The sequence below is a fragment of the Budorcas taxicolor genome, chromosome 11, assembly GCF_023091745.1.
Source record: "Budorcas taxicolor isolate Tak-1 chromosome 11, Takin1.1, whole genome shotgun sequence".
NCBI classification, from domain to species: domain Eukaryota; kingdom Metazoa; phylum Chordata; class Mammalia; order Artiodactyla; family Bovidae; genus Budorcas; species Budorcas taxicolor.
Genome location: NC_068920.1, coordinates 19,242,490 through 19,270,388, shown reverse-complemented (window position 1 = coordinate 19,270,388; position 27,899 = coordinate 19,242,490). Strand labels below are relative to the sequence as shown.

The window sequence follows — 27,899 nt, the reverse complement described above, 5'->3', positions numbered from 1 at the left end:
TTCTTTGATTTGTTTTTCCCTCAGTAGGTAAATAAACACGTAAATTGATAGTGACTTAGGGGTTAGATTCTGAGGGTAACTTTCTAAAGTTAGACTTCCAGTGCATTATTTGCTTATGCTTTTTATTGTTGTGAAACACTTGCTTGCCTTCAGATTGAACTCTTTTAAGACTCATGCTTTAACAACTTGGTGTGTAAGCTGGTTAAATCAGGCATGCGTCATTCTCTTTGGATTCCAGCTTGGATCTCTTCTGCTTGTGGTGGGGAGTGGACTGAACTGGTTGTGGGAATGCCTAGTTTCTGCAGTAATACGTTTTGACCTTGGGCAGATAAACGGAGTCGCTCTGTTTCTAGTTGATTCACATAAAATGGTATAACACCATTTACCCTGCTTAGCAAACAGAGTTGTTTCAAAATCACATGAACTAAGTGAAAGTGAAAGTCGCTCAGTCGTGTCGGACTCTTTGCCACTGCATGGACTCATCCATGGAATTCTCCAGGCCAGGATACTGGAGTGGGTAGTCTTTCCCTTAGCCAGGGGATCTTCACAGCCCAGGGATCAAACCCAGGTCTCCCTCATTGCAGGCGGGTTCTTTACCAACTGAGCTATCGGGGAAGCATTCCCCCAAAATGCTGAACTGTTTTTTTACAAATATAAAAGTTTTTATATTGTTTTATTATCCCAGTATTACCCATTTTGAAAATCACTTGGGTCCCAGCCTTTTCTTTGTTCTCCCTAACTTCAGTGGCTACCAGAAGGACTTTTGCAATGATTTGTAACTTTGGGAACAAGCCCAAACTGTGGGTTTGTCTTGCTACTTAAACTTGATTTTCTGGTGTTAAATCTGGATTTATTCAGAATTGTTTACTTGGAGGAGAAAAATTGGCCTTCTGAAGATCGCTCCTTCCTTGTTAAGTAAAGCTAAAGTACAGTTTCTCAGAACCTTTTCTTCCGCTCCTTTTTACTTTTCTTCCTTTTGTGTCCCTGCATACACAGTCCCTAGAAGATTGATTAAGGGCGTGGGCTTAAGTGTCAGATTCCTGGGATTCAATCTAGGTCCTGTGTGGTTCTTGAGAAAGTGACTTGTCTTCATTGCACCTCAGTTTCTTCTTCTGTAAAATGAATGTAATAATATTGCTCTGTTTACAAGGTTGCTCTGTTTTTAATGTAAATTGCTTAACACAGGACCTGGCACATAGAAAATGCTCAAAATGCTTTACTCTTATTACATAATTGTTGATAATGATTTTGAAGAATCCATTCAATATCCCATTCTTTTAAATTAAAGTAATATTTGAATGTATTTTGATAGATTCTTCTTATGTACACTTCTTATATTCTATATACAGAATATGATTTTGAATTTTGTGGAAGGCATGAACTATACTGTACTTAAGTTTTAATATTTATGTTTCATTTTACTTTTCAGTAATAAATATTAATATCTAAAAATTGTTCATTCTAGATCTTTCAAATTATTAACACAATTAACCACTGCAATTAAGACTTAACAAACTTTTTAAAAGATATGTCATAAACCAGGAAAAATACCTTTTATCATCACCAGCCCTGTGATACAGGAAATTATTTTTTCTTTTATTAGTGTTTAAAAACTGAGGCTTAGAGAATTTGTGAGACCTACTCCAAACTAAAGCACAGTTTTGTTTTTTTTTTCCTTTTTTGTTCACCACAGTATCTTCAGTGCCTGAAACAGAGCCAGGCAAAGAGAAGGTGTTCAGTAGGAGCTTGTTGGATATTACAGATGAATCCTATGGGCAGGGGTTCTTATTTCAAGCCCTAATTTTCTTACTATTGCATCACAGAGAAGCTGTATTAGCCACATTAATCTGTTAGCAATGCTCAGTACTTTTTAAACTGCTCTCTGGGATCTTTATAAAGCTGGCTGGCACAGGCATTTTTAAGCATGCAGAATTGATGATCGTGCCCCTGGAGGAACACTTGGTGTCGCCTCTCCAGCTCAGCTGAGGCTTGTGTGTGAGACAGTGTGTGTTACTCCTCCGACGTGGACTGACTGACAATGGGGAGAGGGGTGAGGTGGGGGTAAAGTGAGGAAACAGGGCAGCTTTCTGATCTCTCTGTTGTTTTTATTTCAATGTTATGAATTCCTGGAATATTAAAATGTAGAAGCTAAAACAGTCTGGCACCATATGCAAATGATTTTGTATCTTATTTTGCTGTTTTTATTCCTCTGAAAGGTCTTTCTTTAGTGAGATTCAGTAAAAATCAGTTATTTTTGTGTTTCAACTCTTGAAGAATCTTCATCATGGGTTGTGTAAGTTGTCCCTTTTTTATATAACTTAATTGTGAACTCTTTTATATTAAAACTTTATATTTTACAGATAAAGTTCAGATATACTTCCTTTTGTTATATAATGAATTTTGCAGTCTTTATGGTACAAAATGTGGAATCTTCCACACTTCTTCTTCATCACTAGTGATGTTTTAAAAAATGACCTCTCTATGCTCCTTCCAAATCTTATCATAGGCCCTTTCTGCTCTCACCATGTTAGAACCAAAACAAAACTGTCTGGGAGAAACTGCTGTCTATCATTTTCTTTAAGTCTTCTGGAAAAGAAGTCAGAATTCTTTTAGGCTAGCCTAGCATCTCACATCCCTGCTATTAGGAACCTTTCACTTTTGAATTTGTTAGTATAAATCCTTTTCTCCTGTTTTTCTGAAATTGTTCAGTTGCCTCAGGGATTCCTTCGTATACAAGTACCGTTTATCTTTATTCAGTGAACATTCCTGTTTAAATGGAAACTGAATCATGGTATATTCTAAATGCATTAGGGAACTTTTCTTTCAAAAGAAGTCCTTTTGTAAGGCAAATAATTACCCATTCATTATGTCTGGGGTTTGTTTTTGTTTGTTTTCTTTTCAGTTGTTAGTGGCTGTTTTCGGTTTTATTTTTTCTAGATTTGAATTGTGCAAATACATGGTTTACTTAAAAACAGGGTGTAGTTAGAAGTGACTTCTAAGGTCATGGCTGAACTTTCTCTTTCCCGGGTTAAGATGCACCGATACAACCCGTAATTTGAGGTTTTTCTGCACTGGATATTAAGGTGGTTCTTTTCTAAGAAAGAAAACAACGCCAGTCTCCTCAGAGTATTGTGTTGTCTGTACCCCAGTGGAAGGGTTTTTAAAGATAACATGGGCTGGCTCTCATTACGCCGGTCTGACCTCTGTGTCTGCAGTCCCGTGGGCCTGACCCTCCCCTTCCGTGTTGCAGCGGGTGGACAGCGAGGTGGTCATGCTCTCCGCGCACTGGGAGAAGAAGCAGGCGAGCCTCCGGGACCTGCAGCAGCAGCTTCAGCAGCTTCCAGGCCTCATCGCAGACTTAGAATCCCTGACGGCAAGTCTGAGTAAGTTCCCCGTTAGCCTCTAGACGCTGCTTCTAGGAAGGAAAATAATTTGGCGTGAGTTCAAAGCTTTCTAAGAATACATTAATCTTATTGGTTAACAGGATTTGGAGGGAAATAGTTCTAATTAATTTCATATTCTGATTAACTGATGATTTGACAAAAAAAAGGATGATTTAAAATGTGGAAATGATTTTTAAAATACACCACTACCTTTTTCGGCCTCCGTTCTGCTCAGAAAACATACTTTTGTTGATTCTTAAAGTGACTCGGGGTTGTCTTTCTGACTTTAAGTCTCTGTTTAAAAGTGTAAACGTAGAAAATGAAAGGGGTTATGGTGACTTTGTTATGACTAAAGCCTGTACTCTGGAAGTTGTTGCTTTTAATACTGGGTTTGCTCAGAGCTTCATGTCTTGAAATATGCTCTTTTTTTCTCCTTAAACTGATAAAATATTAAACAGATACAATTAAATGAGGGTACCTGTTAGGCTAACTTTATACCTTGTGGAAGATTATATATTTATTTTTTGTTTGTATTGAGATGAGTCATGCTGATATTTGTTTTTTGGGCTTATATTCAGAAAATTGACTTTTATGCTAGACAGGGCCACATCATAGTATAACATTGTGGCTTATTATTTTCTAACCAAGCTTAAGATTTTAGTGAAGTAAGAGGTAGGGGCTACCTACATAGGAGATGACTTTCTTGAGCTAATAACCTGAGTCTTAATAGCTAAAAAAGTATAAAGCTACTCCATCATCTCTTCTGTTTTTCAGTACTACATTTTTAAAAGCAAAACAAAGCTGATTTACAAAGCAAGTAATTAGCAAAGCATAAAACGTGTGTGTGTGAATAAAATGAACCCCACTGGTATTTGGAATGCCGCTAACGTTTGTGAAGTGAAGTCGCTCAGTCGTGTCCGACTCTTTGCGACCCCATGGACTGTAGCCTACCAAGCTCTTCTGTCCATGGGGTTTTCCAGGCAATAGTACTGGAGTGGATTGCCATTTCCTTCTCCAGAGGATCTTCCCGACCCAGGGATCAAACCCGGGTTTCCTGCATTGTAGATAGACGCTTTACCATCTGAGCCACCAGGGAAGCTAACGTTCGTAGCGCCTACTATATGTCGGAGATGGTTAGGTGCTTTACAGACATTATTTACAATCCTCACAAGATCCCTGCAGAAGTAGCTTTTGTTATCCCACTTTACAGCTTAGGCAAATAGGGCTTGGAGGGGTGGAGACTTGCTCAGGGTCACACACAGTAAGGTGTGCATCCAGGATCCCAGCCGCAGTGATGACGTACTCCATGGAGGATGAGGCATTTGGAGTGGCACCTGTCAGCAGACCCCATGACTCGCGTTCCTGAAGCCCTGGAATCAGTGTTCTGTTATTTCTGAAAGCAGGGTGGGGGAAAAGAGACTCTGGGTTTAGGAGGAAGGCCCTCTGGCCTTATTTCCCTCTTGTAGGTATAGGAATGTTCCTTCTCAAGCCTTTGGTAACTGATAGAAAAAGCCTCCAAGACACTGGGGAAATATTCCTTTTAGCCACTTTCTGTTCAGCATCTCTTCCCGTATCTCTTTGAGTCTTTGTTTTTCAATGGTTGTGTATTTCTTTGCAGAGACATCCACCTATGATACTATCCCGCTTTCCTTTCCAGCTGAGAATAAAGTCTGTTTATAAATGTTATTTGTTTGATGCCACTCTGCTGATTAAATGCATTTGGCCTCAGTTCTAATTATTCTCATAGTTAATTCTACTTAAGATAGAATATAGTGTATTTTCCTTCTCAATTAGGATTCTACTATCCTGAAGAAGTGATGTTTAGTGATGTGATACCATCTTCAGAAACTGCATTTTGACTTTTTAAATGAATGCGATGGGTTTCCCAAATGCTCACTTGAGTTCTGTCTTGACTAATCTGAGAACATCGACCACCAAAGGCAAATTAAAGCTAAATTAAAGCAAATTAAATTAAAGCAGAAGTATCAGTCTTGACAGTCACTTCCAAATAATTTAATTCTTATTTTTCATTGAAGTATAGTTGACCTGCAGTATTAGATTAGTTTCAGGTATACAACATAGTGTACACTTACGAACACTGTGTGTACATTGTATCTTATAGTGATTGACCCCGGTTCAATTCCTGGGTCGGGAAGATCCTCTGGAGAAGGGATAGGCTACTCACTCCAGTATTCTTGGGCTTCTGCAGTGCTGGAGACCTGGATTCAATCCTTGGGTTGGGAGGATTCCCTGGAGAAGGGAAAGGCCACCCACTCCAGCATTCTGGCCTGGAGAATTCCAAGGACTGTCTATCCCGTGGGGTTGCAAAGAGTCTGACACGACTGAGCAACTTTCCCTTTTTTCACCCTTTATATACATCATGAATTGATCACCATTTTAAGTCTAGTAGCCATCTGCCACCACACACAGGTACTCTAATATTAGTGGCATTCCTTTCACTGGGAGTTTGTGCCTCTGAGCCTCCTCAGCCGCTTCACCTAGCTGCCCCACCGCCCTCCCCTCTGGCGACCACCGCTTTGTTCTCTGTGCCTCCAGGCCAACATACAGAGTAGGCAGCCTTTCCCTTCTCCAGGGGACCTTCCCAACCTAGGGATGGAACCCAGGTCTCCCGCGTTGCGGGCGGATTCTTTACCAGCTGAGCCACCAGGGAAGCCCAAGAATACTGGAGTGGGTAGCCTATCCCTTCTCCAGGGGATCTTCCCAACCCAGGGATGGAACCCAGGTCTCCCGCGTTGCGGGCGGATTCTTTACCAGCTGAGCCACCAGGGAAGCCCAAGAATACTGGAGTGGGTAGCCTATCCCTTCTCCAGGGGATCTTCCCAACCCAGGGATGGAACCCAGGTCTCCCGCGTTGCGGGCGGATTCTTTACCAGCTGAGCCACCAGGGAAGCCCAAGAATACTGGAGTGGGTAGCCTATCCCTTCTCCAGCGATCTTCCTGACTCGGGATTCAACCCGGGGTCTCCTGCACTGCAGGCAGATTCTTTACCAGCTGAACCACCAGGGGAGCCCTGATAGCTTCCCTTCTGCGGGGTAGCCTCAGAATGCTCTTTGTCATTACCTAATTACTTTAATATAGTACTACAAGGCTTAGTCAAGCAATAATGAAAAATACAAATTACTTAGAAGAAAATAGTAACTAAGCTATATGTAGTCACAGGATTCTCTTAACTTCGCTGAACTTTTTACCCTTTCTCTGTCAAATCTAATACCATATCCATTCAGTCCCTGTATTTCCTAGGCCACTTAACTCTTTTAGTCTTGCCTTGCTCTCTAGAGGGTCTGCCTTTATTAAAGAATAAGGGATTAATATGATGTGAGCAATTTGAACCTTTGATGATGCTTTTAGCTGTGTTATCCTGTGGCTTAATAAATATGGCTCCTGATTACATGCTCCCTCAGGAATTAAGTAAGAACAGATAATCCACTCATGTTGTTTTTTTAATGGGATGTGATCCATCCAACTTAGAAAGCCTGTGTAATAGATAATCACTGGTGAGGCTTGTCATTTAAAAAAAAAAAAAGAGATAATAAATAAAAGTATACCGGGAATTGGGAAAGAAGGGCTGTGAACTGACTTTCAGATCTGGGTTTGGACCGCAGTTCCCCAGCTTCCTAACTGTGAGACTCCATGCAGGTTTCCTGACTTCTCTGAGCTGTAGTTTCTTTGCTTTTAGGATTAAAGATGAGAGAACCTGCTTCACAGGGTAGCTGGAGGGCCCGTAGTGAGGGGAGGGTGCCTGGTACGTCTTAGGCGTCTGTGGGTCCCGTGTACCATTTGTGGGCTGAGGGGACACAGCAGTGGACAAGACCAGGCAGCTGCCGCCAGGATGCTCACTTTCTCCTGGGAGTCTCTCTGGCCTTTGCAGATTTACAAAACCATTGACTTTGACAGGAGGATTTGGATGGATGTTACACAATTTAGCTTGTCCTACACTGGAAAAGGTCAGTTTTCATTCCAATCCCAAAGGAAGGCAATGCCAAAGAATGCTCAAACTACCGCACAATTGCACTCATCTCACATGCTAGTAAGGTAATGCTCAAAATTCTCCAAGCCAGGCTTCAGCAATACGTGAACCGTGAACTTCTTATGTTCAAGCTGGTTTTAGAAAAGGCAGAGGAACAAGAGATCAAATTGCCAACATCTGCTGGATCATAGAAAAAGCAAGAGAGTTCCAGAAAAACATCTATTTCTGCTTTATTGACTATGCCAAAGCCTTTGACTGTGTGGATCACAATAAACTGTGGACAATTCTGAAAGAGATGGGAATACCAGACCACATGACCTGCCCAGATTTGAGAAATCTGTATGCAGGTCAGGAAGCAACAGTTAGAACTGGACATGGAACAACAGACTGGGTCCAGATAGGAAAAGGAGTATGTCAAGGCTGTATATTGTCACCCTGCTTATTTAACTTATATGCAGAGTACATCATGAGAAACACATAATGTACTGGGCTGGAAGAAACACAAGCTGGAATCAAGATTGCCGGGAGAAATATCAATAACCTCAGATGTGCAGATGACACCACCCTTATGGCAAAAAGTGAAGAGGAACTAAGAAGCCTCTTGATGAAAGTGAAAGGGGAGAGTGAAAAAGTTGGCTTAAAGCTCAACATTCAGAAAACGAAGATCATGGCATCTGGTCCCATCACTTCATGGGAAATAGATGGGGAAACAGTGGAAACAGTGTCAGACTTTATTTGGGGGGCTCCAAAATCACTTCAGATGGTGATTGCAGCCATGAAATTAAAAGATGCTTACTTCTTGGAAGGAAAGTTATGACCAACCTTGATAGCGTATTCAAAAACAGAGACATTACTTTGCCAACAAAGGTCCATCTAGTCAAGGCTATGGTTTTTTTAGTGGTCATGTATGGATGTGAGAGTTGGACTGTGAAGAAAGCTGAGTGCCAAAGAATTGATGCGTTTGAACTGTGGTGTTGGAGAAGACTCTTGCGAGTCCCTTGGACTGCAAGGAGATCCAACCAGTCCCTCCTAAAGGAGACCAGTCCTGGGTGTTCATTGGAAGGACTGATGCTGAGGCTGAAATTCTGATACTTTGGCCACCTGATGCAAAGAGTTGACTCGTTGGAAAAGACCCTGATACTGGGAGAGATTGGGGGCAGGAGGAGAAGGGGACAACAGAGGATGAGATGGCTGAATGGCATCACTGACTCGATGCACATGAGTTTGAGTGAACTCCAGGAGTTGATGCTGGACAGGGAGGCCTGGCATGCTGTAGTTTATGGGGTCGCAAAGATTCGGACACGACTGAGCAACTGAACTGAACTGAACACAATAGTTAAGAGTACAAAACCCTGGTGTGAAATGTGAGAAGAACAGTGTAATATTCTATATATTGAAAAATAGTGTATAAGGATAGAATGGAATATTGTCCTCCAGATTCTGTACGCTTTCTTGGTTTAGCGCTAAGTCATGTCCGATTCTTGCAACCCCGTCGACTGTAGCCCGCCAGTCTCCTCTGTCCATGGGATTTCCCAGGCAAGAATACTGGAGTGGGTTGCCATTTCCTCCTGCAGCGGATCTTCCAGGTTTGATCCCTGGGTCTTCTGCACTGCAGACGCTCTCCTGTGTTGCCGGTGGATTCTGTACCAACTGACCCACCAACACTTTCTTGTTGTTCAGCTGCACGATGTACTCTGTATGTAAGTTAAACAAGCAGGGTGACAACAGACAGCCTTGACGTACTTCTTTCCCAGTTTTGAACCAGTCCATTGTTCCATATTGGGTTCTAACTGTTGTTTCTTGACCTGAATACAGGTTTCTCAGGAGGCAGGTAAGGTGGTTTGGTATTCCCATGTCTTTAAGCATTTCCCAATTTGTTGCGATCCACACAGTCAAAGGCTTTAGCGTAGTCAGTGAAGTAGAGATAGAAGTGTTTCTGGAATTCTCTTACTTTTTCTGTGATCCAATGGATGTTGGCAATTTGATCTCTGGTTCCTCTGCCTTTTTAAAAATCCAGCTTGTACATCTGGAAGTTTTTGGTTCACATACTGTTGAAGCCTAGGTTGAAGGATTTTGAGCATTACTTTGCTAGCCTGTGAAATGAGTACAACTGTACAGTAGTTAGAACATTCTTTGGCATTGCGCTTCTTTGGGATTAGAATGAAAACTGACCTTTTCTAGTCCTCGGGCCACTGTTGAGTTTTCCAAATTTGCTGGGATCTTGAGTGCAGCACTTTTACAGAATCACCTTTTAGGATATGAAATAGTTCAGCTGGAATTCCATCACACGCACTAGCTTTGTTCATAGTAATGCTTCCTAATGCCTACTTGACTTCACACTCCAGGATGTCTGGCTCTAGGTGAGTGACAACACCATTGTGGTTATCCGGGTCACTAATTGGACTGACTGTGACTCAGAGCATGAGCTCCTATTGCAAAATTCAGAGTTAAACTGAAGAAAGTATGGCCTAGTGGTTTTCCCTACAACACTTGTTCTGTGCATTTTCCTGTGAAACTGGTAAGATGTTTGGAACATATTTATTGAATTCCCCTGAACTTCCACTAGAGGGTAGTCTAATCCTATTCCTATTTTAAAAGTCTAAACTGTCAAGAGCTTTTCTGAATTCTGTTGTTTAGTTTATTTTGTATGAGCTACTTAAAAAGACACCTTCATCTAGAACAGAAGATTCTGTTAATTCTTAGATAACACAGTTCTGTAAGAGAATGACAGCCTTGTACTGAGCTTGCTTGCCTCTTCCTTTCAATCTGACCTGACCAGATACATAACCGTTCTGCTTTCTCTGTACAGAATTTGAGAGTGCATCTAGCTAGGAGACTATCACAGTTTTTACGGTTTCATGAAACAGATTATCTTATGGTCCAGGTTATGTTCTGAGATTAGACCCTTTAAGGGGCATATTAGCTCTCTTTCGACACGGTTTAGTATATACTGCACAGATCTCATTTGTTCCATGATGGATTTTTAATGCACTCTTCAAAGTTCCTTGTTACCACACCATCATTACCCTATCACATGAAGAGTGACAAAAGCATTAGAAGACTCTTGTGGTCGTTTAGTACCTGGCCTCCTGTGACCTATGGGTTTGCAAAGATTTCTTTGTTCCCTGAGGCTAATTATTTTTGCTAGAAAATACTCATTAAATGTGAAGTTATGAATTTTAATGTGCTGCTCCACTCTTCATATGTCAGTGGTCACGCTACACATAGTATGCATCTGAAAATGGCACAGAGGAAAATTCCAGACAGCACGGCTCTTCCTCTGGGGCGGTCTCCACATGAGGGTCCGTGACGCTGTTTCCTGCACAGCTGTCAGGCTCTCCCAGATGGCCCTTCCCAGTAAGATTCCACCCATCCTCCCCACCGATTGCTAACTGAGACATATACTGTTGTTACAGTGAGCAAGATGGTGAGGCCGGAACTTCTTGTGAAGGTACTTTTGTGTCTGTGGAGGCCTGCTAGTGTCTTATGCACACGCATTCTAAGTCTAGTTACCAGATTTACTCAAATCTGTGACTGTTTCCTAGCAGATGAGCCGGGTATGATGGGGAGATTAACTCTCTGCCTGTTTAAATTCAATATAAAATATTCAGAGTACATAGCATATATATGCTTATTATTTAAACAGATTTTTGTAAAGTTTTTCATACAAAAAGGGAAGAAAATTCATGTTCATCGGTACCGTTCTTATATATTTTATTACTGACCTCAAGCCTGATAAGAGTTAAAATGGAGAAGTTCCATGGCTGCTTCTGCTTTAACTCACTGGGGCCTAACTTAATATACTGATAACAGTGTTTTCAAAGTTCTCTGCCCATGTTTAATTTGCTCATTGACAAAATTTAGCATAACCTCCTCATATGTAAATTAGATGAATATGAATCATAGATTTGCTTTCTTGGTTACTATTTTTTGTTTTAGAGTGATAGAATCATTGTATCTCCAGAAATCCTTCTTAATTGAATTCAGCAGAGCAGGTGTTTTGTTGTTGTTCAGGCGCTAATTTGTGTCCAACTCGTTGTGACCCCATGGACTGCAGCACATCAGGCTTCCCTGTCCTTCACCATCTCCTGAGTTTGCTCAAACTCATGTCCATTGAGTTGATGATGCCATCCTTTCACCTCATCCTCTGTCGCCCCCTTCTCCTGCTGCCCTCAATTTTCCCAGCATCAGAGTCTTTTCCAGTGAGTCAGCTCTTTGCATCAGGTGACCAAAGTGTGGAGCTTCAGCTTCAGCATCAGTCCTTCCAGTGAATACTCAGGATTGATTTCCATTAGGACTGACTGGTTGGATCTCCTTGCAGCCAAGGGACTCTCAAGAGTCTTCTCCAGCACCACAGTTCAAAAGCATCAATTCTGCGGTGCTCAGCCTTCATTCTAGTCCAACTCTCACATCCGTACATGACTACTGAAAAGACCATAACTTTGGCTAGATGGACCTTTTTTTGGCAAAGTAATGTCTCTGCTTTTTAATATACTGTCTAGATTTGTTCTGGCTTTTCTTCCAAGGAGCAAGCATCTTTTAATTTTGTGGCTGCAGTCACCGTCTGCAGGGACTCCGAGAAAATGAAATCTGTCACTGCTTCCACTTTGTCCCCATCTATTTGCCATGAAGTGATGGGACTGGGTGTTGCAAAGATATAGTCTTTACCCTTAAGGTATTTACAGAATGCTGAGAAATATGAGAGTGCAAAATAGTGATATGTCAGAGTATGAGTCCTGGGCAGGGTTCATAGGTCAGTGGAAGCACAGATGAGGGAGAGAGAGCTCTGACGTGAACCTGCCAGGGAGATGTGGGGTTGGGGAGCGGGGGAAGCCAAGACCCCTCAGGACAGGCAGGCACACGCGGGACCCTCCTTGGAGTGATGAGCGGTCGTGAAGGAGGGTGGTGGTGAGGCCAAAAGAGTAGTCTCTGAGCAGGGAGTGAGAGCTCCCTGAATGCTCGGGTAGGGAGTTAAACTGTAAGTCCTCGGGAGCCTTTGAAACTTCTAAAGGGGAGAACTGGGAGTTGGGCAGGAGCCCTAACGTGACCCCGGACTCTCCCAAGCACTTTAAGTCTCAGGTTGCCGTCCCGCTCCAGGACACACTGCTGGCCTATACGTCAAAGCCTCTCTGTTACCCAGCCCCCTGTATGCTGAGGATAACATGCATGATGCTAAAGGAACCAAGTAGCTTAGAGCTAAATGGATTCCGTATTAAATGTAATTATTCTAGTTCTTATCACTAATCAAAGTGAAATAGCCTTTAAATAATCCTGTTAGCTATGATCGTCTTGTAAGACCCTGTCAAACTAGTTCTAACAGAGTGAGCGGAACACTCCTTCTTTAGGGCCAGTAGCACGAGCTCCCAGGCTGAGGCTCCCACTCGTTTTTCCATTTAATAACAAAAAATAATCTGTACAGCAACGGATACATTAACACCATTTTTCCTGTTTTCCTTTCCAAATATATACTCCTCAGGTACCACTGATGACATTTCTGAAAATCTTAGATGTAATTTTTCATTGATTAAAACTTAGATTTTTACTGTTTCAGGTTAGGCTTTCCATAGTCACAGGTAGTAGCTGTTGTATGCGACCCCTGAAGATAGATTCAGAACTGTTATGAACTGCATTATCAGTCTTTTCCAGACTTACACTGATCTACAGTGATGTATCAATTATGATAAAAGTCATTACCTAAAATATTCTTGAAGAGGAGTGCTAAACTACTTACCACGTTTTAACTTTTTAGTAAAATTTAATTTTTCCTCCTAAATCCATATCTTTTTAAGCCCTAAACCCTACCAAGTACAAAAGCACAAATATTTAGTAGAGTTAAAATTTAGGATATTAAAAAATGTGGGGAGTTCCCTGGTAGTCCAGTGATTAAGACTCTGCCTTCCAGTGCGGGGGGTGTGGGTTTGATCTTTGTTTGGGGAACCGGGTGGAGGGAACTTCACTTTCCCCCAAGTTTAAGGGCTTTCTTTGTGGCTCAGCTGGTAAGGAATCAACCTGCAATGCAGGAGACCTGGGTTGGGAAGATCCCCTGGAGAAGGGAAAGGCTCCCCAACTCCAGTATCCTGGCCTGGAGAATTCCATGGACTGTATAGTCCATGGGATTGTAGAGTCGGACACGACTGAGCGACTCTCACTGGGGAACTAAGGTCCCACGTGCCATACCATGTGGCTAAAAAAAAATTTTGTTAATGTGTTTGTTTCAGGATTTAATGTCTGTGGGTCAAACAAATTCATTTAAAACAGGCAAAATTTGCATCTTAGTAATTAACCTAAAACTGCCAAGTTGAAATTCTGGAAAAGAAAAAGTAAAAGTGTTGGTCTCGGTTATGTCCGACTCTCTGCGATCCCGTGGACCGTAGCCCACCAGGCTCCTCTGTCCATGGAATTTGAAACTTGCTCCTTATGTTGGTGCTACAGAAACTAACTTAGAAAGTCACATGGCAGTCTAGCGGCTAAGGGAAGGAATTAGACCCAGCGCTCTTAAATCTTAGCTGTTTGATGAAGCTGAGGCTGCAAAGCAGCACAGCCAGCTTGCTCCCCCCGCCCCAACCCCCATGACACACATTCTTGCCGAATCTCACACTCACCCGTCTGTGGCAGATGCCTCTCCTTTGGTTTTCACAGCCCTTCACCCTCTGTCAGGCTGTGTTGTCTCTGAAACATGCCTCCCCGCCACTTTGAGCTCTCTGAGCACATGGTTTCTCTTTTTCATCTTTGTGTCCCAGTGTCTGGGACGTGTGGTGAGTGCCTGGTAGATGGCCATGATGCTGTCTGAGGTCTAAAACCTTTGACCCCTAAAACTTTTCTGTTGTCTAAGAAAACAACCGATCCTCACCCCTGCAGCCGTGAAATCTTGGTTTACTTAAGCACCTATGAACTGGAAATCATTGTGTGAACGAGAGACTCAGTTTTGATCCCTGACTACTCATCTCTAGCTAGGTGACCTTGGGCAGGGCACTGAAATAATCTCTGCAGGCTGTGACTTCAGTGTTTTAAATGAAGGATTTGACAGAGAGGATCTCCATCTGCCGAGTTCTGTGGCCTAGAGGCAATGTAGAGTGGTTGAAAGACCAGTGGACAGTGAGCGATGCTTCCTGAGTGTGTGCTCAGTGCCTTGGAGATTTATGTCTATCATGTTCAAGGCAAAACAATGCGAAAGTAACTTGAAATCTCAAATATTAAATTATGTTTGGCATAATTTGTGTTAATTATATTTTGATATATTCTTATTATTTGGAAATTGATTATTCATGTGTGGTATATGCGATCATTACGATATCAACATCAGATTAATCAAGATACTCTGTTTCCCTATCTTGGTTAATGATGTGTAAAGTATTTTGGGAAGTTGTGTCTTAAAAATGTTCAAGATATAAAAATATACTCAAAAATAATTTGAAATATATTTTAATGTTGGTACATTTTATTTTGCTTCAAGAAAGTTTAATAAAAATTTTAAATAAATGCAAAATAATCTCAACAGTTCAAACTTTTAACTTTTAGACACTTTTTCTTTTCTCCATGATCAAGGGTTCTGATTTTTGACGTTTATTTCCTTTTTTGACCTTGTATACTTTCAGCTCATTTAGAGGCTAGTTTTGAGGAGGTAGAAAACCACCTGCTGAATCTGGAGGATTTATGTGGACAGTGTGAATTAGAGAGACACAAACATATGCAGTCCCAACAACTGGAAAATTACAAGAAAAATAAGAGGTGAGTTTGGGGAATTGGCCCCAATATTCATGTGCAATCTCAAAGTTTCCCACAGTACCTTACATGCCACTCTTTATAAGTTTGGAGTGATAAATGACAGGGGTTTCAGGTGAAGCTCTTTAATAAGCTTTCCAAAACATGTTTTGCTTGGTTTTGTTTTGTTTTGTTGGTATCACTACCTGTTGCCGTTTTATGGAGATGAGTTCTGAAAAGCTGAGCATGGGATAAACGGTGGGGGGAGCAGTGCAACAGACAGAACGTCCGAAAGAGGAGAACCCCTGACTCGTGTCCTCCGAGCGGCGGATCCTGGGTGGCCCTTTCCCTTTGCTTCCTTTTCTTGTCTTTCCTTTAGAGCAGGAGGAAAAGGAACCTGAGTGCTGGCTGTGGAAAGGGGCTCAGCTTTGTCACTTCCTGTCTGTGAGACCTTCGGGAAGTTATCGAATCTCTTAGCCTCAACGTGTGTAGCTCACAGTGATGATAACAGTGTCCCCGCCTCCTGGATGGTGGTGAGGAGTCCGTGAGGCGGCCCTTACCAGACGCGCTGTGTGCCCTGCCACAGCGGTTATCGTGGCCACTGTTTTCACTGGGCGAACCAGAGCTGGAGATGGGGAATAAGATTTGGAACACTGAAATTTTATTTGTCGTTCTTCACTCTCACCCAGTGACTTAGATATAGTAGATATATTAGTACATTATAGTTTATATGTTACAAAATGAAAAGTAAGTGTTTGGAGAACAGCCTCATCTGTAATTTAAGTAAAAGCCAGAGTGTACTGGGCAAATCTAACATGTGTCATGTAATGGAAATATCATTTTAGGTCTGGGGTGGTGTCATAGAAAGAGAGCACTGTTGATAGAGTCAGAAGACCCCAGTCCTGGCTCCATCTGCTACTGATTCTGTGCTCTTGGGCAAGCTATTCACTTTCCTCTATCCTGTTGTAAAACTTTTCTTGACTAGCATTTGAAAGACTTCTTAAAAGATTGCATCATTTGTTAGGCCTCTTTCTGATGCCTCCCAGAACCCTGGCAGTCAAACTTGTCTCCCCTGGGCAGAGAATTGGAGAGGTCATCTGAGAAGCTGACCAGCCTGTGAGAAAGGAGCTGCAGGGATGGACACTGGGGAGTCTCTGATGAAACAGTTGGGTCTGCACCCTAGTGCCCCTGATGATGGGCTCCACCCCTCTCTACGTGCTTCTCATCAGCCTGGTGGTGCCTCACTCTTGAGTATGAATGCACAGCTAAGGAGTAATACCCAATTGAAGAAAGGTTCCAAGATGAACAGGGCCAAAATAAATTAAAAATAGTAATTATTTTTAAAGACCCACAGAGGAATGAGACACTATGATGGGAGCAGAAGAAAACTTAAGAACAAAAACTAATTAATAACCTCAGGTGTATCTTACCATTTTGCATTTATGAGGCACAAAGAGGATGCTCTAGAGAAGGGATAATTAGAGAACAAGAAAGCTCTTGGGCATCAAATACATGATTGCAGAAGTAGAAGGCTTTAAGGGAAGCATTAAAAGACGATGTTAGGACTCCCCCGGTGGTACAATGGAAAAGAATCCACCTGTCAATGGAGGGGACACGGGTTCAATCCCTGGTACCGGAAGATTCCACGTGCCACGGAGCAACTAAGCCCGCGTCACAACTGCTGAGCCCGCACTCCAGAACTGGGGAGTCCCACTGCTGAAGCCTAGAGCCTGAGCCGCCCCGGTGAGAAGCCCGCACCCTGAAGCGAAGCATGGTCCCCTTCTCACGACAACTAGAGAAAACCTGCACCCCACCGCAAAGACCCAGTACAGTCAAGAATAATTTAAAAATAAAGTTGTTTTAAAAGAACAAAAGATAATGTTAAACCTTTACATGCGAGAACAAAAAGACTTAGAAAAGCTGAGAATGCTTAGAAAATTAGAGAGTTAATTTTTAAGTCCTTTATACTAGGAGCTTGAGAAAGAAAGGGAAGAGAAAAAGAGGAGACAAATTCGCTAAAGAAGTAATACAAGAAAATTGTTCAGAACTGAAGGATATGACTGAGTTGGAAAGGGTCCACCAAGGACATAATGAGTAGGGAGAGAGCCATCTTCAGTATGTACTTTTGTACATTTCACTACAGTCAGAGTAAAAAATCACAAAAGCCTTCATAAAGGTCCTAAGGAACTGCAACTTTTCAGCAGCAACCCTGTAAGTAGAAAATGATTTTTACTGTATATTTACTTACCCTGGTTCAATTCCTGGATCAGGAAGATATGCTGGAGAAGGGATAGGCTACCCACTCCAGTATTCTTGGGCTTCCCTTGTGGCTCAGCAGGTAAAGAATCCGCTTGCAAGGGGAGAGACCTGGGTTTGATTCCTGGGTTGGGAAGATCCTCTGGAAAAGGGAACGGCTACCCACTCCAGTATTCTGGCCTGGAGAATTCTGCAAGGAGATTGCAAGGAGCTGGATATGACTGAGCAACTTTCCCTTTCACTTTGTTTACTTAGCCAAAGTTTCACCCAGTGTGAAGAAATAGTAACTTCCAGGCATACAAGGGCTCCAGTTTAGCTCCTGTGCAGACATTATCAGGAAGTGGCTGGAAGATATGCTCTACAAACGAGGGAATAAACCAGTAAGAAGGAAGACAGAGTGTGGAAGAGAGACGAGCTGCTCTTAGCACATCTGTCCAGTTCAGGAGAGAAACAGAATTCCTAGGATGATGGTGAAGAAAAGCTTCAGTAGGTCTGGAGAGCAGCCCAGACGGAAGCAGGAAGAGCCCCCAGAGGATTCCAGGAGCAGTGTTTTCCAGGGGAGACTGTCTAGTGTGCTTGAGCATGTTGAGCTGGGTTTATAAGCTCTGATTGGAGAGGTTTATTATGTATTAGTGATAGGAATGTTTTCTAAAAAACTAAGCAAATAAGGTGACTATTAACACTAAGAAAATGCAGTTTTACAAGAAAAGAAATAATACATGGCTCAGTTATAGATTATATATATATATATATATTCTGATAATAATTAAATGTGGCATAGGGATTCAAGCCAGAATTGTAGGTTATTGGGAAGATGCAGTGGAGGCGTGTTTGTGTGGAGGGATGGGAGGGGTTTAAGGAAGCTAGTCCTCAGCTTCCACAGCAGGAAATCAGTAAGCAATATTTAAAATGGGAAAAAATGAATAAATATCAGTGTTGACATGTTATTTAGAAAAAATGAAGGTAAATACTGGAAGAACTGACTGTAGCTGCTTTCAAAAAAGCAGGACAGGGACTTCCCTTATAGACCAGTGGTTAAGAGTCTGCTCTTCCAGTGCAGGGGGCATGAGCTTGACCCCTGGTCTGGGAACTAACAGAGAAGGCAGTGGCACCCCACTCCAGTACTCTTGCCTGGAAAATCCCATGGACAGAGGAGCCTGGTAGGCTGCAGTCCATGGGGTCATTAAGAGTCGGACACGACTGAGCGACTTCACTTTCACTTTTCACTTTCATGCATTGGAGAAGGAAGTGGCAACCCACTCCAGTGTTCTTGCCTGGAGAATCCCAGGGACGGGGGAGCCTGGTGGGCTGCCGTCTCTGGGGTCGCACAGAGTTGGACACGACGGAAGCGACTTAGCAGCAGCAGCAGCTGGGAACTAAGACCTTGCATGCTGCCTGATGTGGTTTAAAAAAAAAAAAGGGACAGAAAGATGGGGAGCACTGAGTGAGGCACTAATCTGCTTCATCATGAATCCTTGTGGGTACTATTTGACTTAAGGAATATACATGTACTATTTTGATAAACATAATTTTTTTGTGTTTTGTTAGCTGCAGCACTTCCTGATGTATTTTGCAGAAACAGAGGACTGAAAAGATAATCTCTGATAAAAGTCCATGATCAAATAAGTTCCAGAAACACTTTACCCTGAATTTGCCTCATTTAACTTTGTAGTACATGTACATATAGTAATGTATTACACGTAGTACATGTTAGTGTATTAAGGGTTCTGAGAATTCTTATGATAGAGAAATAGGTTTGACTCACCGCTTCACAACTTACTTGCTTACAGAACCAGTCTGTGTGTAATGTGTATTAAAATTCTGTGCATTGGTATCCTATAGTATACCATTGAAAAAATTTTCCAAAACCCCAAATTAAACATCTGTGGTCCACAAGGGAAGAGTCTCTTAGAAATAAACCTCTTTCCTCTTTAACAAGCAGCCCTACAAACTAAACTAGTGATTTTTCTTTTCTGGCTCTGGAGGAGATAACATATAATACAAGGGTTGGCTATATGATGTGAGGGCATTACAGTGTTCGCCCACTACATAGCTTCCCAGAAAATCTGGATCGGACAACTCGATGAGGCTGGAGAGAGCAGGGGACGGAAAGGTAAGGTCCCCTTCACCTCCAGCGCTGGTCGTGTCCATAGTGCACTGTTTCATCCCGCTCCCATCAGGGACTGGGACTGGGCGTGCAGCAGCTGTGGGAGTTGGGACAGAGGGTGAATTATTAGTACAGGAACTCATGTAACTGCCTAAGGGCCAAGGTTAGGGCCAGGTCCGTTTCTGACTGTTGCATTGGAACAAACAGAATCCATCCCAGGTGTTAGTGCATCTGTAGTTGAGAGTGGATATATGATATTTCATCATGTATTTGATAAGCATTCTCAGCACAGAGGATAAATTCCCACCCCCTGTGAAAGGAGGAACGTGACCCATCCCAACAGTTATGAGGGTTACATGGCAGATTCTCAGTGTGGGCAGAGGGAAAGAGCTTTAGAACCCACCTGGGGTGCATCCACCCTTGAAAAACATTTGAATAGGTGGTTTACCCTAAGTGGACTTCCCTGGTGGCTCAGTGGTAAAGAATCTGCCCACGGTGCATGAGACACAGCAGGAAGTGTGGGTTCAATCCTGGGTTAGGAAGATCCCCTGGAGAAGGAAATGGCTACCACTCCAGTATTCTCACCTGGAGAATCCCATGGACAGAGGAGCCTGGGGGGCTACAGTCCATGGTGTTGGACATGGCTGAGCACGTGCCTGCATTGCCCTAAGTGTTTCTGCATGGAAGGAGGATATCCTGCTTTAGCTGATTGTCTAATGAACATGACATATAAGCGACTGTATAGTTGTGGGGGGAAAATACCCATAAATAGCTTTTGTAATAAGTCTTCTGCATATTAAGTGATATTAGTATGACTGATTGCTTTTATGGGCAGGAATAGACACCGCCTTGATCAGTAGTAAAACATCACAGAGTGGATAAACCATGGCTGTAGGGAGAGACAAGTACTGGTACCAGTAGTAGTTCGGTCGTCAGATGGTTCAAAAGACGAGTTAGCCATTACAAGTGTAACTGCTGGATGCCTTGTGTAGGTTTTCATAACCAATAGGAAATATATTTTTCATCAAGTAAGAAGCATTAATATTGACTATATGAGCCAAAATAAAGAACATAAGACCATTTCCATGGGTTTGTCTAAGCTAGCAGTGACAGAAATGGACTTGAGATGTGGAAGTCACCTTGCATTTGACTTCCCAGGTGGCTCAGATGGTAAAGAATCTGCCTGTAATGCAGGAGACCTGGGTTCGATCTCCTGGAGAAGAGAATGGCTACCCACTCCAGTATTCTTGCCTAGAGAATTCTGTGGACAGAGGAGCCTAGTGAGCTACAGTCCATGGAGTCGCAAAGAGTTGGACGTGACTGAGCGAGTAACATTTGCATTTGTAGTCACGGATGTAGGGAGAAATAGACGGTAAATGTGCACATGATTTTTAAAAAAGGATAATTTCAGACAATTGTATTGAAGAAAATAAAGCAGGGTTATGTGACAATGGTAGGGAGGGAGGGCCCTTCCTGGAGGACACATGAGGACTGAGGCCTGAGTAAGGAGGCAAGCGCACGGAGATGGAGTGGACACCCTCCCCTGCAGAGTGGCAGCAGGTAAGGTTAGGAGAGTGAAGAAGAGGCGCTAAATGGAAAGGTAGAATTCAGACCTCCCTAAGTTTGTGATCTTTTCAGTACCACCATAATATTCCTTAGAATGATTGTTGAGATTCTTTCATAATAATTACATTAAAATCATACATAAGCTAGTGATCTAATTAAAATACTTTTTACTTCCAGAGTTCTAGATCCTTTGTTTCCCCCTTCAGTTTGTAGCATACCGTCAGAATTTCTCTGAAAATAGCTGCATCTTAAAGAACAGTGTGATTTTAGTAAGTTAGCTTAATTATAAATGACTCATAATTTTAACACAGCCTTCCATTGGACTTAAAATCTGCTGTGGGGCATACTGAGCTCTAGAAGCATTTTTCACTAATTCATTTAGGCTTTGAAACTTAATTGTCATCCTTTATAAACTGTCTCTTGTGAGTGGGGGACATGGCTTCGGTTGATATGATTTAGCGTCCAGGCATATTCTGAAAAAGTCATTGTTCCTTTTCCTTTATGTATTACAGCTAAAGCTCAGGAACTATGCTCTTCTTTGGGTTGATGTGGACTGTAGACTAAGTTTTGTTGCTGTTGTTTTTTAGTCCCTCAGTCCTGTCTGACTCTTTGCAACCCCATGGACTGCAGCACACCAGGCTTCCCTGTCCTTCGCCATCATCTGGAGCTTGCTCAAACTCATGTCCATTGAGTTGGTGATGCTATCCAACCTTCTCATCTTCTGTCATTCCCTTCTCCTCTTGCTTTCAATCTTCCCCAGCACCAGGGTTTTTTCCGATGAGTTGGCTCTTGGCATCAAATGGCCAAAGTATGGAAGCTTCAGCATCAGTCCTTTCAATGAATATTCAGGGTTTATTTCCTTTAGGATTGACTGGTTTGATCTCCTCAGTCCAAGGAACTCTCAAGAGTCTTCTCTAACACCACAGTTTAAATGCATCAGTTCTTCAGCGCTCAATATGATCGAGCTCTCACATTCATACATGACTATTGAGAAAACCATAGCTTTGACTAGCTGGACTATTGTCAGCAAAGTAATGTCTCTGCTTTTTAAAACGCTGTATAGGTTAGTCAGCTTGTCTTCCAAGGAACAAGTGTCTTTTAATTTCATGGCTGCAGTCATCATCTGCAGAGATTTTGGAGCCCAAGAAAATAAAGTCTGTCACTGTTTCCATTGTTTCCCCATCTATTTGCCGTGAAGTGATGGGACTGGATGCCATGATCTTAGTTTTTTGAATGTTGAGTTTTAAGCCAGCTTTTTCACTTTCCTCTTTCACTTTCCTCAAGAGGCTCTTTATTTATTTTTTTATTTTATTTTTTTCAAGAGGCTCTTTAGTTCCTCTTCACTTTCTGCCATAACAGTGGTGTCATCTGCATATCTGAGGTTATGTAGACTAAGTTTAGAAAAGAGGCTCTTTAGTTCCTCTTTGCTTTCTGCCATACGGGTGGTGTCATCTGCACATCTGAAATTATGCAGACTAAGTTTAGAAAAATCTTTAAGGCAAAGAATGATAGATTTGAGATGTTAATGGCATGTCTTTAGTAGTATTTGACCAGCTTAAATTCTAGAGAATAACCCACCAAACTCCTGAGCGTCAAGAAATGACTGTCCACTGGACAGGCCATGATCATGGGTATGCCTGTTCTTCCATTTCAGAGAGTTGAGAGGATTGTGCTGGGCAGACTTGCCACAGGCCTGGCTTTGCTGAGAATAGAACAAGGAGGAACCAGTGGCATTCTCCAAGGTGAAGGTGACTCTGGAACCAGAAGAGGAGGTCTGGTGGAGACGGGCAGGAAGGCAGTAACTAACTAGCCCCTGAGGTTCTGTGTGGAGGGTGGTTTGGGTGCTGAATGGGAAATAGATGAGCAGAATGTCCCCTCAGGCAGTGCTTTTATGTAAAGGGTCCTCCCCAGGTGGAAGAACATGGAACCAGACTGACTCTCCCCCTGATCCAGCCAAAAACCAGACACAATAAGTGAAATAACACTCATTGGGACACTTTACATTGGGCAGAGAGGAGACGTGATCCTTGATCAGTAGGAGACAAGCCCTGTGGTGGCTCCAGCATTCTGCCAGGAGTTTCCAGGCTGCGTGCAGGAAGGAAAACCAGGTAGAGTTTGGCAGACCCTCTGAGTTGAAGAGTGGAGCTGAGTGTCTGGAACCCCAAGACTGCTGGAGTTTACAGGGCTCAGAACCAGAGGGCAGGAATACTGAGAATCTGCAGAGGGCTCCCTGGAAAGTTCAGCAGGGGACCGTTCATTCACATGAGCAAACGACCCAGGGAGGAGGAGGAGGAGGGGACCAGCACCCAGTAGGATTAGTTAGCAGTGCCCATCAGCCAGAGACTGAGAATTCCTGGGGAAATTCCTCGGGAAAGCTTCCTTCAACAGTTAGCCCTTGACTGAGCCCCATTCCAGACCTGCTTAACTAATCATAAACGCAAGCATCAAAGAGATCAAGCTGTTTCCAAATAAATCAACCATATCCCAGCAAGAATGTTTCTAGAACTACAAAAATAGCTAGTAGTCAACAAGGTCGATCATTCTAACAGGTTGCTTGTGAATGGACAAGATGCATGACACACCATAGTTCAACTGAGGTTGCCAGAGAAAGATGGTCTACAGATTGTGTCATATTAAGACTTCTATGGAGATCAAATCCATGATGCACTTTAAATATTTAACCTGTATTTCTCTTCTTAACTCTTTAGGTAACTATGCCCATTGACAAATCAGTCCTTTTTTTCCTGGCCTCTTGAAGCTGTCTCTAACACTGGCATCCTGAGTTTTCTTCTCTACTGCCATTGTAGATGCTGTAGTTCGGTTATTCTCTTGGGTTCTGTTATTGGTTATTGCTTCCTCTCATTCTGCGTAATAAAGATGTCTTATTCTGTAACGTACCCCCTCCGCAGGATCTGTGTAAGGAGCAAATGACAACAGGGCTTCTAAAAGTTTTGAGAAAATTAGCTCAAGCACGTGGGCCAGCTCTTCTCGCCCTTGAGAGTAAAAGTCTCTCAGTCGTGTCTAACTCTTTGTGACCCCATGGACTGTACAGTCCATGGAATTCTCCAGGCCAGAATACTTGAGTGGGTAGCCTTTCCCTTTTCCGGCTATCTTCCCAACCCAGGGATCGAACCCAGATCTCCTGCATTGTGGGCGGATTCTTTACCATCTGAGCGACCAGGGAAGCCCAAGAACTTTATCCAACTTCTCAGCCACAAACCAGCCAAGCCAGGAAGGGTATACATCTTCAGGACTGCAGAATGCTTAAAAGCTTACAAAAGATTAGATAAGAGTAGATAGTAGCTGGTCTTTCAGGAGAGAAATCTTTAAGATCTTTCCTAGCCATCAGTCATAACAAAGGGACACTCTTCTACTGTGTTTAATGCAAAACGTATTGCTGGTCAATTAAAAAAAAAATGCCCCTAAATATTTTCAGATGTGGAAAAAAAGAGTTGATCTTGCACCTTACATTTTGAATGGTATTTTGCCATCTAGAATCATTGTGTTAGGTTTTTAACATGGGTTTGTCCTGGGGAAGCAGTTTAGTGTTTAAAAAAGGTATCCTTCCATCTCTGAGATGATTGTGTTTATGGAGACATTTATCCAGGGCTCCAATCTGTTAAGTGTGCATCTGTGGGTCTGATTTAGTTGACTTCTATACATGCACGGATTTAATATACTTCTTGCAACATTCCATGGATTTATTTGTTAATATGATGCTTTTTTTTGTTTTTATTCTGCCCTCACAACTCAACCCCTGTGGATAAAATGATAAAATAGCAGCTTCACCCTTTGGAAATATTGTTAGATTTTGAGTCTAGTGTTATTTGTTGAATGTTTTAGTTTCAGGGTTTGTCATGCTAAATTTCGTGATAGGATTTGCTGAACTGAGTAAAATTTAAAATATAGTAAAAACCTAAAAGGAGGTATTTCAATTCTTCCTACTTAATTGATCTTCTGAAAATATTATTAAACTTTGGAAATGAAGAGACTCAGAGTTTTGAAATTGCAAAAGGCAAACAAGTTGTTATCGTATCAGATGAATTACTGCATGGCCAAGCTTTTATTTTTTGATAAAGAGTAAAATCCTCCCTAGTTAGAATAAGGGCTTCTTTTAAGAAGCAGGTGTGTTTAGTCCTTCTGCAGCCAGAGTTCTTGGTAACCTGGCCTGCTGAGTGTGTGTCATGTGTGACCCTGTGCACACGTGTGGTCAGGGCAGATGACACATCACCTTTGCACTGCAGAATTTCGGCAGTGTGATTGCAGAGATGGCATGTGTGCTGAGTCACTTCCATTGTGTCTGACTCTTGGCGACCCTATGGTCTATAACCTGCCAGGCTCCTCTGTCCATGGGATTCTCCAGGCAAGAATACTGGAGTGGGTTGCCATGCCCTCCTCCAGGGGATCTTCCAGCCCCAGGGATCGAACCTGCATCTCTTACGTTTCCTGCATTGGCAGTGGGTTCTTTACCACTAGTGCCAACTGGGAAGCCCCATAGGGATGACACCTGTATGGAAATCGTGGTGTTACAAGGCAGTGTAGGAGGTGTTATAGCACTGATGGATGTGAGTCCCGTAGGAGGTGAGATAAGAGGAGACGGCCATGTGGGTGTGATGGATGTCTTCATGGAAAAGACTAGCTTGGATACTGTTTTATATTGGTTATTACCATTAACCATTTCTGATAGAGTTTGGAGAGTGACCAGAACTTAAAACTACTGCTCACCTGTGCCTTTTCACTTGGTGAGCCGAGAAGGTGACATTAATGGTCAAGAGCAAAGTATCTGTGGTGTTCTCATCAGTGTTACCTGTCCTCCTTGCTTACACTTTCCCTCAAGACTCAGTTCAGTCCTGGCTTCTCCAGGAAGCCTTTCCTCTTGGTCCTTGATGTGTGAGTCACCCCCTACTCTGTATTCCTAGAGAATCCTCAGCATGGCTGGCATTAGCAGAGTGCTAATCTATGACACCAATTTCTGACTGTTGCTTTACTTCTGTATCCCTCACTAAATTTCCTTGAGGTTGTGGAGCGTATATAACTCAACCCTAGCATTATTCCTACTGCTATTCCTAACATTATTGCTAGTGTCTAAGGCACAATACATTTTGTTGTTGTTGAGTGAATGATCAAACTCAGAGGTTACATTCAGTATAAGAAAATGAGTATTTATCCAAGGCGTGACATTTATCATCATGACAGCAGTAGTGATGGACAGAAATGGATGGATTCGGGACATGTTTTGAGATAGAGTTAACAGGTTGTATTGATGGATTGGATGTGGCGAAGGAGGGAGATGGATCAACCAAAGCTTGAGGAGTGGTGACGGCCTGAGTGGAGGTGAGGGAGACTGGGAAGAACAGGCTGTTTTGCAAGTGTTGCTGGGACACCTGCTTCACTTCCGAGCAGTACTCTCAGATGGGCAGTTGCATATGAGTCTAGAGCTCCAAGAAGAAATAAAGACAGGAAGTACAAATCGAGAGCCTGTGGATGGCATTTAAGGGCAGGGAGTTGGATGAATTGCCTTGTGAGAGCAAGTAAGTAAAGAAGGGGGCCAGGATTAAACTGGCAGAGCTCTGGCGTCTTGTGGTCTGGAAGGGGCGGGGAAGTAGCAGAAGGAACTGGGAGAGGAGGAGGAAAACTTGAGAAAATGCTCTCAAGAAATCACCAGCGGAGTCAGTTGCTGCTGAGGGATTCGGATGAAAAGTGAGAGTGAACATCGCCTTTGGCAGCAGGGTGGTTGTCGGTGGTCTCGCTGTGCAGAGCTGGCGTCTGGAAGCCAAGCTGGAGTGGGTTCAGGACTGAGTGGAAAGTCGGGGAGCTAAGTCCTTGAGTGGGTTACAGGGGTTGGGAGTCATGGCTCAACATCGCCAGCCTTAGGTTCCAACCTCCCAGATTATTTCGTTATGTTCCAAATGGAACTCACACACTGCCCTCCAAAATCTGTTCCTCTTCCTGTTTTCTGCTGACGAATTCTCTTTGCTTCCAGTGATGCAGACAGGAACCCTCATGGTTATATATACTTCTCCCCATGGGTCAACTGCCATGGTCTGTTGACTCTTCTCCCCAGCATTTTCGAATTGGACCCCCTCCCTTCATTGCCCTGGAGGAGGAAATGGCGACCCACTCCAGTATTCTTGCGTGGAGAATCCCATGGACCGAGGAGCCTGGTGGGCTGCAGTCCATGGGGTTGCAAAGGAGCTGAATATGACTGAACATGCTTTGTTGCTAGTGCCACTGCACTTGCTCTTTCCAGGCACTAGTTAGATCTTCTTCAAACTCCTCTAGCCATGTCTTGAGTGCTCCCTGCTTCATTCTCCCCGCTGTCAGTACGTCTATCCGTCACAGCTAGAACATTCTTCCTGAAGCATGGCTTTGCTCGTGATATTCTCCTGCTAAAAATAAAAGCAGATCCTTTCAGCCTGGCGCTCAGAAGCCTCTGCCTCTTCAACCTCGTCTCCCAATACTTTCTCTTCATTCAACCTGCAGTCCTGATGGGCTTGCTCTTTCCTGAAGATAACCTGCACCATTCAGCTTCCACACCTTCACTTTGACCCTGACTGCCTTCTCTCCCTTCTCTTATACCTTCTGTATTGCTGGATGCTGTTGCCTCTGGCATTATAGAGTCTGCCCTAAAAATTACAACACTTCTTGCTTTTCTTTATCAGTCTTTAAACTTACAAAATTCTTTCGTCATAGTGATCTTTACCTTAAACCACAGTCACCTGTACCACCCCAACCTCCACTGTCTTCTTGATTAAGGAATTGGGTACAGGACTCTCTTACTTTCTAAAAGAAAGTCACTTGGAAGTTTCTTGAATTGCCATGGGTCAGGATATTCTGTAAATAAGGGCCTAGAAAGAGGCACCCTGCTCACCTTTACTCTTTTCTCGTAGCAACTTCC

General features: G+C 42.8%; 1 protein-coding gene across 1 annotated transcript in view; it reads left to right on the top strand.

Annotated features, from left to right (window-relative positions):
* The window catches only part of DTNBP1 (dystrobrevin binding protein 1), a 100,482-nt gene that overhangs the window by 23,063 nt on the left and 49,520 nt on the right, over positions 1-27,899 (top strand). The window contains exons 5-6 of the mRNA XM_052648682.1: positions 3,251-3,383; positions 14,967-15,099. Coding sequence (XP_052504642.1) covers positions 3,251-3,383; positions 14,967-15,099 — 266 coding nt within the window. The remainder of the gene's footprint in view (positions 1-3,250; positions 3,384-14,966; positions 15,100-27,899) is intronic.